This window comes from Lipotes vexillifer, unplaced genomic scaffold (assembly GCF_000442215.2).
Source record: "Lipotes vexillifer unplaced genomic scaffold, Lipotes_vexillifer_v1.1 scaffold860, whole genome shotgun sequence".
NCBI lineage: Eukaryota > Metazoa > Chordata > Mammalia > Artiodactyla > Lipotidae > Lipotes > Lipotes vexillifer.
Window position 1 is genome coordinate 1,594,390 of NW_006789568.1, and position 12,605 is coordinate 1,606,994.

Sequence of the window (12,605 nt, forward strand, 5' to 3'; positions counted from 1 at the left end):
TATGTGTGTGGTGTGTGGCGCCCGCGCTGCTGTGTATTTGGAGTGTCAGGCAATTTGATGACGGTGGGATCATCTCTGGTTCCTGTAAGCCTCTCTACTACCTTAGTCACCTGGAGTGAGTTTCTCAACCTGACTGCCTCAGAAAGCAGAGATCAAGTCTGTAGCTCCTGGCACAAGTAAACAAAGATTAACAATAGCCACCACTTACGAAGGGTTACTGTGTCTAGCGCCTGAAACTGATTATCTCGTTCAATCCACACGGCTACCTGAAGAGGCGGGTGCTACAGTATAGTATGGCGAGTACCAAAGAAGAAAGAGCCTCAGGGAGCTTAAGAGAGAGTCCAGGATCGTGCAGCCCCACCGGGGTTGGAGTCGGGAGCCGTGAATCCAGTCTGCGCCGTCAGCTACTCGGAGCTGTCCTTCTCGGTGCCCGCCGCGGGAAGGGGTCAGCACGCGCTCCCCTGGGCAGGGCAAGCGGGCCGGCGGGCGGCAGGCAAGTACAGGGACAGAGCCGAGGCCCGCAGCCCGCGTGGCCACCGAACCTGAGCAGCTCAGCGCATCCGCCCGACTGCTGCGTCCTGGCGTACCCGCCCCCTTCCCGGCCAGCTCGCCGACGTTCCGCTGCGCCCCGCGCAACCGGAAGTGGTCGGACCCTAGGCGGAGGGACCTGGCGGAGCGGAAGTCACTCCGTGAGGCAGTGGCGACGGCGGCGGCGAGAGGATGAACAACAAGTTCGACGCGTGAGTGGCGCGTGGCCGCCTCCCGAGGCCCTTTCCCCCAACCGTTCCTCGCGTCCGCCCCACCCGGGACCGCCGGCGGCGCAAACTGCGGCACCGGCCTCCCTTTCTGGTTAGGGCTGCGGGCCGGCCGGGCCTGGGCGGCCGGCGGGAAGGAGGGGGTTGGGGAGGAGGGCTGCAGGGGTCTCAGGGACCCCAGGGTCATATGGACCCAGAGCGAAATGCGGGGTCTGGGCGGGAGGAGGTGGCCGTGCCGCCTGGAAGGAGATTTTCGGACACCCTGCTGGGCGGGTGCGGATTGCCAGCTGCGTGGAGGGGCGGAGACCGGAGGTTTAGGTGTTTCCGCAGCCTGGCTGCTCTGCTTCTGCACCCAGCTTTCCTCACACACTCCCTCTGGCCTAGGCAGGTCATCTCTCCTGAGTCTCAGTTTTCTCATTCGCAAGGTGCGGACGGTAACAGAGTCCATGTCGTAGAGTTGCGAAGATGCAATGAGGTAACGTGGCTGCCGCGCTCAGCGCAGTGGCTGCTCAGTTACGGAATTCTCATCTTCCCGAGACTCCTTCCTGCTTCCGTTCTCTTCCCCCTCCTTTTCCCCTCTTCCAACACACTCTCCAAGAGCTGCTCAGTTTCTTGCCCAACGGGTATACTTGTTATTGCCTCCTCCTGCAGTTCTGTATGTACCCTATCTGTTTGATTTCTAGTTCCAGCATCAAACCATTGGGAGGTGCAGAAGGGAAATGCAAAGTATTTTTGCATATTTCCCCGCAGCGATTGTATCTGGAGGTAGATTATGTTTTGGCTTTCTTCTAGTAGTCCAGGAAATCTGTCTTCTTTTCCGAAGACCTAGATTTCCAGTCTCAGACCCACCAGTTACCAGTTGTTTGACATTAGAAAAGTTACCCAGTCTCTGAGCCTCTGTTACCCAAACCGCATTAGTCGTTAGTGCTTTGCTGCCTTAGTGAGTGTGATAAGGTACCTTTTTAAGATACAAAGTACTACATTTAAGATATAAATGTAAAGTGGAATTACTATTAGTTTAGGTTGGGACCCACTGTTGCCCATGGGAAACTGGAGTTTTTCCGGTACCTTGAGTGCTGGTATGCAGATTCCGAGGTCCTGGACTCCCGCACTCCTGGCAGCTCCTCAGGAATGCTTCCTGGTTGCTGAGAGGGCTCTGCTACTTGAAAAAAGTCTTTGGGAGTTTGCTCCCGCCCCCCGCCCAGTCGTAAGCCCTGCAACTCCTAGCTTCAGATCTAAGTCCTGCCTCAGTGGAGCTTTCTGCCAACGCTATACCCCTTTCTCCGCCGAACTGAAGAAATCAAAATTTCGTTTTAAGGAGGCACTTCATGCGTAATCTGGCCCAGCCCTACCCAGATCATTTTGAGGTTTGCAGTAAGCTAATTTAAGCGTGGCAGTAATGGCTTCCACGGGCATTTTGCTATTTTTCACATATTGTTTCTACTAATTCTAACAACCCTGTAAGGGGATCATGTTACCTCCTTTTACAGATAAGGAAAATGAGACTCTGAGATTAAATAACTTGCCCACAACAACAGGAAGGGCCATATGGTGAGATTCGAACCCAGGTTTGTTGTTTAACATTTGTTCAAGCACATCTTGACAAAAATTAACCTGGGCCATTTTTAATTAGTTCTAATTGTTAACTATTCATTATACTGAACATCTGTCTTCTAGCTATGCAGGAAAAAAACAAAGCTTTCATTCGAAATTAGCAATTGAAGACAGCACTTCAGCCCTTAGTTTTGTTTTCGTTGTCTTTGTTTTTCATGCAAAAAAGTGTGCAGTTTTTAGACCACGGCTGCATATTTGGTCTCTGCATTCTTCACCACATGGCTCCTAAGGACATGTTCCAGTTTGCCGGAGTCCTAAAAGTCCAGTGCCTGGAGTTGAGTATTGTAGTCTAATCTGATGGGCTCAGATTAAAGAGGAGCTCTAGTCTCCTTTTCTGTGTGGCCTTCTAGGGACCTAAACTAATAGCCGCCACCCCACCCCCCCCATCACGTCATTAGCTACCATTGCCATTGATCCTATTCATATGTAAAAGCCTAAGATGCTTTCACTATACTGCAGTCCCTACGGTGTTGAGCTTGGTTTTCAAATCTAGATGCCATATTTGATTTTGTCCCTATTCTTTTTTTCTTAGCCTTGGCCCATTCTTAATTACTGTCTGAACCACTTGTTCGACATTCATCCTAGTCTGCCTCGTATTGCTTTGATTTTGGAAATCCATTCATTAAACGTGTTTGCTTTCTGCCACTGCCTGATGCTGGACATGTAAAGATGAATTATGAATTAGACCAAGTTCCTACCTGCAGTGAATCGTCTAGTTAGAGTATGAGGACATACCTGGGCAGAAGCTTGGTGAGCTAATTAGGTGCCACTCAGCCTGGACAGCTTCAGATGCTAATTGCCTGCCTAAGTGTATTGAGCACTGATTTTTCTGTCTGGATTGTATCTTTGCTTCACATCCAGCTTCAGGCTGGTAAGAGTAGCCTCCAGAAGACAGGATGCAAATGCCTTGCCTTAAGTGTAGGCTCAGAGAGCAGAGTGGTTGCTTAGCTCCACCCTCAAGAAATGACAGCATAAGATGAAGGTCCATTAGGGTTTCCATTTACTATCTTAGAAGGGAGTCGGGAGGTGGGGTCCAGGGATCGCAGTAGCATTGTTTCTTCTCTGGCATAATTATTTTTGTTATTTTTCTGTTTCCTAGTGGTTAGCAGCAAAAGCACTAAAAAGAAAGGCATTTATATGCTTCGCTTGGGGCTAGAAAAATGTAAGATGCTGGGGTGACTGTGCCCCTCTTTAATCAAGACTGAAGGGAAAGGACCCCAAAGGATATAGTGGGGAGTTGGGAACTGAGAAGAGAGAAATGATGTGAGTCCCTGTGGTATGCCCTAAAGAAGAGAATTAGGAGCTGTCTTGGGCCTGAGCAATTAAAAAAAAAACTCATGAAATGTTCATAATCAGGAGACAAAAAACCGGCCATGACAGTACAGCTGGGACAAGTACAAACGTTTATATGGGGATGTTCAGAAGAGGGAATCCCAACTCAGCCTAGAGAGAGATCAGAAAATATTTTCAAGAGAAAGTGGTCCTGGACTTCCCTGGTGGCTCAGTGGTTAAGAATCCGCCTGCCAATGCAGGGGACACAGGTTCGAGCCCTGGTCCTGGAAGGTCCCACGTGCCACGGAGCAACTAAGCCCATGCCCCACAACTACTGAGCCTGCGCTCTAGAGCCTGTGAGCCACAACTCTTGAGCCCGTGTGCCACAACTACTGAAGCCTGTGCGCCTAGAGCTCGTGCTGCACAACAAGAGAAGCCACCGCAATGAGAAGCCCACGCACCGCAACAAAGAGTAGCCCCCGCTCGCTGCAACTAGAGAAAGCCTGTGGGTAGCAATGAAGACCAAATGCAGCCAAAATATAAATAAATAAATAAATATTTTTTAAAAAGAGAGAAAGTGTCCTTAGTCTGAATCCTGAAGGACAAGTTAAGTAGGGGAAGAGGAGCTCTCTGAGCAGAGACCAGGTGATGAACACAACAGAGGGCTGAGGTCGGGGACTGCAAGTAGGCTGACCAGTGGAGGGAAAGGAGTTGGTTGTACCATGCTGAGGTCAAACAGTGTGTCAGGTATTCCATAGGTATTCTTATTTTTTGTTTTATTTTATTTTTGGCTGTGTTGGGTCTTCATTGCTGAGCGTGGGCCTTCTCTAGTTGCAGGGAGCGGGGTCCACTCCCTGTTGCAGTGCACGGGCCCCCCATGGCGGCGGCTTCTCTTGCTGCAGAGTACGGGCTCCAGGTACACAGGCTCAGTAGTTGTGGCACACAGGCTCAGTAGTTGTGACCTGCGGGCTCTAGAGCGCAGGCTCAGTAGTTGTGGCGCACGGGCCCAGCTGCTCCGCGGCATGTGGGATCCCCCCGGACCAGGGCTCAAACCCGTGTCGCCTGCATGGGCAGGTGGACTCTTAACCACTGTGCCACCAGGGAAGCCCTCCATAGGTATTCTTAAACACACAGTATGCTTGTAAATGTTGTGGGACTTGCATGCTAGACAGGTTCCTCTTGAAAAGGAAACCAGACCAGCTCAAGTTTAATGAAGGGAAAGGGGCATTGTAAGCACCATTAGGTCTCCCAGGAGTCCAGGGAGGGTGAACCAAGCCAAAGAGATGGCAGCATCACAGACAGAACCATTCTCCTTTCCACTCTTTGCTCATCTGCTCATTTCCTTTGCCCCTACTGACTTTCTGTGCTCTTGCTTGTTGTCTTTATTCCCTCATGGCTTTTTTTTGTATGAGACTCATATGAGTGCCCTAGTTCCTGAATCCATATGATCTTTCATCTCCTGGATGAAAAGCCGAGGGAGGAATTGGCTCATAATTTTGAGCAAGCCCCTGAGGCATCGCTTATTGGCCAGGCTGGGCCACCCTTTAGTCTGGTGCCCTTCCTTCACAGTCATGTCTTGGCCAGGGTGGGGTTGGGGACGGTCATGGCACCATGCACGCTCTCGGGAGTATATCCTACAGCTAGGGCTGTGAAGTGGGCAGAGCAGGCACCCCAGCGCATGCATAGCCCATCCATTTTAACATTTGAGCACTTTTTATGTGGTAGGCACTGGGGGTTCATGGGCGAAAAGAAAAACAGTGCAAAAAACTTGGCAGCATGTTTTTGCATCTATAAGGTAATACAGGCATACCTCTCATTTTACTGCACTTTGCAAATACCGCTTTTTTTCTTTTTTTTTTTTTTAACAAATGGAAGGTTTATTGCAACCCTGTGTAATTAGTGATGGTTAGCATTTTTTCACAATAAAGTATTTTTAAATTAAGATACATACTTTTTAAAAACAATGCTATTGCCCTCTTAATAGACTACAGTACAGTGAAAACATAACTTTTATATGCACTGAGAAACCAAATAATTTGCATGACTCAATTTATTGTGATATTTGCTTTATTGCGGAACCAAACCACAATATCTCTGAGGTATTCCTGTATCTGAGTTACAATTTGACCACTTCTAGTACCTTTCCTGAGAATTGCCAGATTCCATTTGACTGGATAGGGCCAGAAAAGTGATTTCAGAAAAGATCTGTAAGTTAATGGTCCAGCTCTAGACTAAACAGCATTCCTACTATCTTTGTGAATTCACCTTCCATTTATCTTTTTGTCTGGATCTAGTGAACTTCAGGTTCACTGAAAGCCTTAGTATTGTGTTTGGGGGGCTGGGGGCAAATGATGCTCAGAGACGGGTTTTCTTTGCCAATGGCTTATTTACCACAGATTCATTGTGGGGATTACAGTAATTTCATAAGCCAATAGCATGCAGATGCCCCTTATTAAGCTAATAAAGAAATAGCATACCATACTCCAAACCAATGATAGGTTAATCACACTGTTGTTCCACGCAAAGGAAGATGAATAAGGTCCAAATTTAGTTCAGTTGTACCTTTATATGAATTGGTACTGGGTGAGATGGGTTTGCCAACCAGCAGCTGAAGTCCAGCTGCCAGCTCAAAAATAAAAGTCGCTTGTTGCTAGAGCACACTGCTAGGAAACTACAGCACTGGTGTTGATGGGCAGGCTGATCTTTGTGGGGCCGTTACATGGTTTGTCACCACTGCTAAAGGAGTCACCTCGACCACAGCAGGAACTAATGTCCCTTCTCTTCCTGAGACTGCTGCAGGGTTTAACATCACTGCCAACCAGGAGCGAGTGGCTTGAGATCTTCAGAGAGCAGGATCAGCAAAGGATAGCTTTGCCCGGACAGAGACGCTTGGATATTCCTCACACAACTCTCAGTATTTATAGTCTAAGTGTCCCCTCACCATAGTTCCTTCTTTATTTGTTTTTATTGATAAGGCCCCAGTGGTGCCACTCGGCAAGTGAGCTGCTAGTGCTTAACAATGACAGCAGATAAGATGGCATCCTGACACACTTCATTCTTTCATCAAAACAACTTTACTTCTAAAAACAACTTTTTTTTTGTCTTTATCATAAACAGGTGGATTAAAATATCTTCATTTAAGTCATAAATAAGTGGATTTGAAATCATAGCAAACCACTACACAAAACTTAGGGTGGTTTCACTGCTTCTGAAAGGGTGGCACCTAAAGTACATTTGACTTAAAAGGCAAGAAGACGTTCCTTTCTTTAATTTCTTTTTCTTTTCATTTAACATCAATTCAGCATCTTCTGGTGCTACATGTTAGGGCAGCATCTTCTTGTCCTAGATGCTGAAGATACAAAGATTAATAAGACACTTCTAAGGGCCCCCTGTAGTAGGAAAAACAGATGTGGGAGGAATGGTACCTTATGCTAAGGGGGTAGTGTTTGCAAATAACACAGATGTGGGAGTATAGGTTGCTTGGGGAGGTGGGAGGAGGGAAGGAGGATGCCAGTTGACAGGAGTCAGATTCTAGAGCATCTTATATTTCATTGTACTTTATCCTGCATGGTGGACATCAAAGGGCAAGGGACAGTTGAGAGTTTTAAGCATGGAAGTTAAATGATTAGGTTTGCATTTAGAAGGAACATGCTGGTGGCAACGTGATTGAGATGACAGGGGAAGAAGGCCTAAACTAAGGCAGCAGCAATGGGGAGGGGGTAGGAGAGATGGTTAGAAGAAGTGGCAAGAAAGAAAAGTAAGTTTTTTAACTTCATTTGAAATGCCAAAGCACTTATTTAATCCAGAAATTCTTCTCATTATTGACTATTTTTGGCAAAGAAAACAATCCCTTTCACCGTTTACCTCTCGCTTCTTTGCGCAGCCTTTTAGAAAACTAGAATGTGGAGCTTTCTGGAATTCACAAGTTAGCTGATAGGCAGTTTCATTTTTGTTTAATCCTCCTAATTGCCATTCTGCATTCTTTGCCATCTCTCATCTCATGTGCACCTCATTGCCTGTATCTTTGAGTGACTTCGGGTTGGTTTCCTGGTAGTTCATTTGACCTGGTGGCTTTGTTAGATAAGCAGGAATCAGCTCAGTCATGGGGTAACGTTGTTTTGCCTTTCCATTTAGATTGAAAGATGATGACAGTGGGGACCACGATCAGAATGAAGAAAACAGCACACAGAAAGATGGTGAGAAGGAAAAAACGGAACGAGACAGGAGTCAGAGCAGCAGCAAGAGGAAGGTGAGTTTTGTGCTGCATAGATGTGGTTGCCTTTGGACTTGAGACTTGGTTATCTTGGGAAATCTGGAAGATGCAGATTAACTTGATGGCATCCTGTTTTGTAATATCTGATTTTGTTCTCAAAAAAGGTTGTTGAATCACTGGAGTTCATTTTGCGACTTAGAACTTTTCCCTTGCCACACGATCTTGAGGTGCTGCCTTGCTTTCCAACATTCTCCTAGCCTGAGGTAGGGGAGATAAACCCTGGAGTTTAACAAGGGTGTTAATTGCTTCAGAAGCTGCTGCTCAGTATTTCAAATCCTGCGCATCACTTAGAATTTTTGACTGTTGAGTTAGTAATAGTGTGAGCTGATTTATCCACAGTATCGAGTAGCTTCCAGACGCAGGCGTTTCAGATGCTAAGAGGACACAAAGGTGGATGAGACTGTGGAGGAAGGAGTTTACACTTAACAGTACCAGTAATACTAGTAGCTGTCATTTATTGAGTACTTACTCTGTGCCAGGCATGGTGCTAAGCACTTTACATCTGTTAATTAATTTGATCCTCTCAGCAGCCCCATGAGGTGGTGGTTATTATTTTCCCCACTTTGCAGATAAGCAGCTGAGGCACAGACTGCTTAAGCAACTTGCCCAGCGTCATTAGCCAGTAAGTGATAGGGTGTCATAGAGGAGGCCGACTTGGCCTGGGAATATGTTGAGATAGGATACAAACTTAAATATCTATGATAGGAATCGGAAAGTTATGAAAGCATTAAGAACAGAGAAAATGTTAACAGGAACTTAGAGTCAGTTAACCACTAAATAACTGTGTCAGCAGAATCTTGAGCCCACTGCAGGTAATTGAGGATGTGTCCTTTTTAAGTGTGGAGGTGGTAAGGGGTGACACTGTAAAATGTTTTCTCAGTCTCAGAGCATGTGAAAAATGCCCAGATTAACACACCTTCTTTAATTCACAGGCTGTTGTCCCTGGGCCAGCAGAGCACCCCCTGCAGTATAACTACACTTTCTGGTACTCCAGGAGAACCCCTGGCCGTCCCACCAGCTCACAGAGCTACGAACAGAATATCAAACAGATTGGCACCTTTGCCTCTGTGAGTACTGGGTGGTTTAATGTAGTGAGCCTTGGTAGTACATTCATGCCTGTGTTTACATCGTTGTGTATATATACCCTCCTGGTAACATACTTAGGATTCTGGTTTCCTTAGTTAACTGACCTGAGTCTCTGAAGTCAAATTGGCTCATTCTTAGGTTTCTCATTATACGTCCATAGGTGACATATGTCAGTATCAATAAGTATGTGAATTGTGGAACTGGTCAGAAGGGGACAATACAGAAATACAGGTTTAAGGTGACATATGTCAGTATCAATAAGTATGTGAATTGTGGAACTGGTCAGAAGGGGACAATACAGAAATACAGGTTTAAGTAGATATTTATTGAGTCCTTATTGTGCTCAAAGTGTCATGAGGGATACAAAATTTTATAGTACGTGGTGTCTGTTCTCATGAAGCTTGACAATAAAGTTAAGAATAAAGTTAGAGTTTTGTGTTTAATAATCTTCCATTAGGGTTCCTGATATGTTAGTGATTATGCATAAAGTAGCATCTTTTTTCTGTGTTCAGAAGGAAAAGGAAGTCTATTTTTTGTGGGTACTGTCAGTACAGAGAGCCCACACTCTGTCTTATCTCCCTCACAGGTGGCTAGAGTTGTGCACCCTGAGAAGCTGTCTGCAGCTAAAACCAGTTTTGTTCAGTGAAGATCATTATATATTTTGTAGGTGCAATACAGTCAATCTCTGGGCCAAATCAAATGCAGGATTTGTTATTTTCTTGAAATTATGGAGGTATTTGTCCTGTTTAAAATGCAGACACTGGAAAAGAAAACTATAATAGAAAATAAATTCTACAATAAATTAGTAAAGAGGAAGGACACAATAATAGGCACTTTGTGTGATTTCCTTCGATCGTTATGATAGCCCTATGAGGTCAGTGATGTTATCCGTATTTTACAAATAAGAAAAATGAGGCTTGGTTAAGTAACTGATCTGAAGTCTCAAGTCTGTGATAATTTACTTGATTAAGTGAAGGAACCAGTATTGAAACTCAAGTTGGGTAGGCTGTAAAAACCACCTTCCAAAGTCTATACTCTTTTACTCTTCCATATACCAGAATGCATGCCAAGAGGCTCCAGTTTTTAAAAATCTTTGTTTACTAGAAGAAGCTATATTTATCTGTTTATTATTAATCAGATATGTATATATAACTGATAATCAGATCATCTGATTACTGTGCTGAGTTGATATAATTTCATCCAAAAGCAAAGATCTTGTTTTAGTTGGCCTGTGCTCTCTTACCACCAGTAAATTTAGGCTTTTTTGAATTATTAAAAATAGCTTGTGCACTGGTACATATTTGGTTCAAGAAATGTTGAATGAATTCAAGGCACTAATAGGGTTCTAAAATGAATTTAAAAACCTTGCCCTTAGGGAAATAAGACATGCCCAGGAATTTCCAGTACAGGGAGGCAGTGGGAAGTGCTGTAAGAAAGGCATGGCTAGAGTGCTCTTGGAGTGCAGAGGGAAGGAATTAATTTCAGCTTGGAGAAAGCCTCTTTGGGAGGAGATGGGTTTGAGATTGAATTTAAAGAATTTGAACATGTGATAAAAAGAAGAAGGAATTCTTGGCAGAGAGAACAGTAGAATTAAACTTAAAAATATCCATGTAGTCCTTAACATTCCTGAATCCACAGAAATTTTGATGGCTTGCTAGACATTACAGGTAAAATGGCAGCCATTATGTTGTAAACAACTGGTTAAGCGCTCAGAGGATCAGAGAAGAAACTGAACTGGGGAGTAAGTTTTCATTCAGGAATTTGTTTGGTTATTTTTGCATAATTATAACTATTTCTAGCATTTTTCTTTCCCTCTTAAGAAAGGTCTATATGAATTTACCCAACTTGCTCAAGGAGGGTTTTTGTTTTCTTTTCTTTGGGCGTATATGCTGAGTTGAACAGTTTGTCATCAGCATCATCTTGGGTTAATGCTTCTTTATACTCACCAATGTCATGTAATTCAGGGCATTGGGAAATGCCTCACAATATTAAATTCCTCACAAAGAAATAATTACATTGTAAAACCAATGATGCCAAAGCAGTATTTCCCATTTGTCCTCACTCCTAGTGTTTGACAACATTTAAAAAGTTCTTGAAGTTAAGGTAGCTAAGAAAGCCGTGTCTTGAAATGGAAAGAGCATTGGACGTGGGGATCACAAGTGCCATCTATTCTACTGCTTGACTTTGTGGGCTAGGGCAAGTTCTGAAACCGTTTCCTCAATTATAAAATGAAGAAGGTAGTTGAGATGATTTCTGAGGTCTTTTCTGCACTTCATATTCTGAGTCTAAATGTTTCTTTTTTGGTTTCAGTTGGGAGTTGCAAAAATGAAAATTGCCTTAAGAGAAGGAAAAAATATAAAAGTTTAATACTGTTTCTCGATCTGCTTACTATTTCATCTCTCTTATGGTTTGGATATAGGATTCTGGCTATAAGGTTATATAGGATGGCTTTAAGATTGGTGGAGACCGAACGGTTAATAAAGCAGTGCTCAATTGGAGGATTGGGAATGGTTGGTGTACTTTGTCCCCACCACCCCCTCAAGTCCTGATTCACAATGAGCCATGGTTTCTAGTAGGCATACTTCATTTCTTTGCACTGTGTTAGGGTGGGAAAAGATTATTGCTCATTCTATGCATATGACCACTCACTGTCCCAAATCACTGCGTGTAATTAAGCATGGCAGTGGCTGAGATGAAACACTGCATTGAAGTCCTACAGATGGCATTCATTCCTAATTTCTTTGTAACCTGAGACATTTCCCATGTTCCTGCTCTCTAGAGGAATGGAAGGCACAGCCATTTCACACAGTCTGAGGTCTGTTTCTCCTCAGTTGCTATCCAGATCTGGGAGTATGACCTGAGTCTCTGTCTGCTTGGTACCCATTTTCAGCTGCGCATCATGGAATCTTGCTTCATGTTTAATTTAGAGCCAGCAGTGTCTTGGAAAATACCAACTGTCTCTTCAGGATGTTCCACATTTTCTCTTTCCTCCTAAAGTGTGCACTTCACTGGCCAGTACTTTGTAGCTATTCTCCATGAATTGCAGAGGAATAGGGAAGTAATCTCTCCTATCAAATCACTAGTGAGAGAAACAGAAATAGCATGATGAATATAAATAAGCATACATTTTGTAGAGAAATATGTCTAATTTTCTAACAGGACTGTGAAGGAGGAGCAAAGAGAAAATTTCTAGCTAAGAAAAGGGACTTAAACCCTAAGTGAGAGGCTAAGTCCTGCTTGGTTTTTGGACCGTCCTGGCCTTAGCAAGGGCACCATGGTATGGAGTAGTGCGTGTGGTTGATTCTGTCACTTAATGCTCAGTAACTATACAAATAAAATGTATTTCATTGTAGCTAATGCTATATTTGATGGTAAACATCTTCAATCAAGAAGTGCAGTTTGGGCTTCCCTGGTGGTGCAGTGGTTGGGAGTCCGCCTGCCGATGCAGGGGACACGGGTTCGTGCCCTGGTCTGGGAGGATCTCGCATGCGCTGGGCCCGTGGGCCTTGGCCGCTGAGCCTGCACACCTAGAGCCCGTGCTCCACAGCGGGAGAGGCCACAACAGTGAGAGGCCCACATAACGCAAAAAAAAAAAAAAAAAAAAA

At 44.6% G+C, this 12,605-nt stretch overlaps 1 protein-coding gene across 2 annotated transcripts in view; it reads left to right on the forward strand.

Moving 5' to 3' along the window:
* The first annotated feature begins 669 nt into the window (after positions 1-669).
* Positions 670-12,605, forward strand: part of EIF4E2 (eukaryotic translation initiation factor 4E family member 2) — a 26,922-nt gene continuing 14,986 nt past the window's right edge. Inside the window, exons 1-3 of one of the 2 annotated variants that reach the window (XM_007462762.1) lie at positions 670-740; positions 7,776-7,890; positions 8,847-8,981. In XM_007462762.1, the coding sequence (XP_007462824.1) occupies positions 721-740; positions 7,776-7,890; positions 8,847-8,981 (270 nt within the window). In that variant the 5' untranslated portion in view covers positions 670-720. The remainder of the gene's footprint in view (positions 741-7,775; positions 7,891-8,846; positions 8,982-12,605) is intronic. The other variant, XM_007462763.1, reaches the window with a different exon arrangement.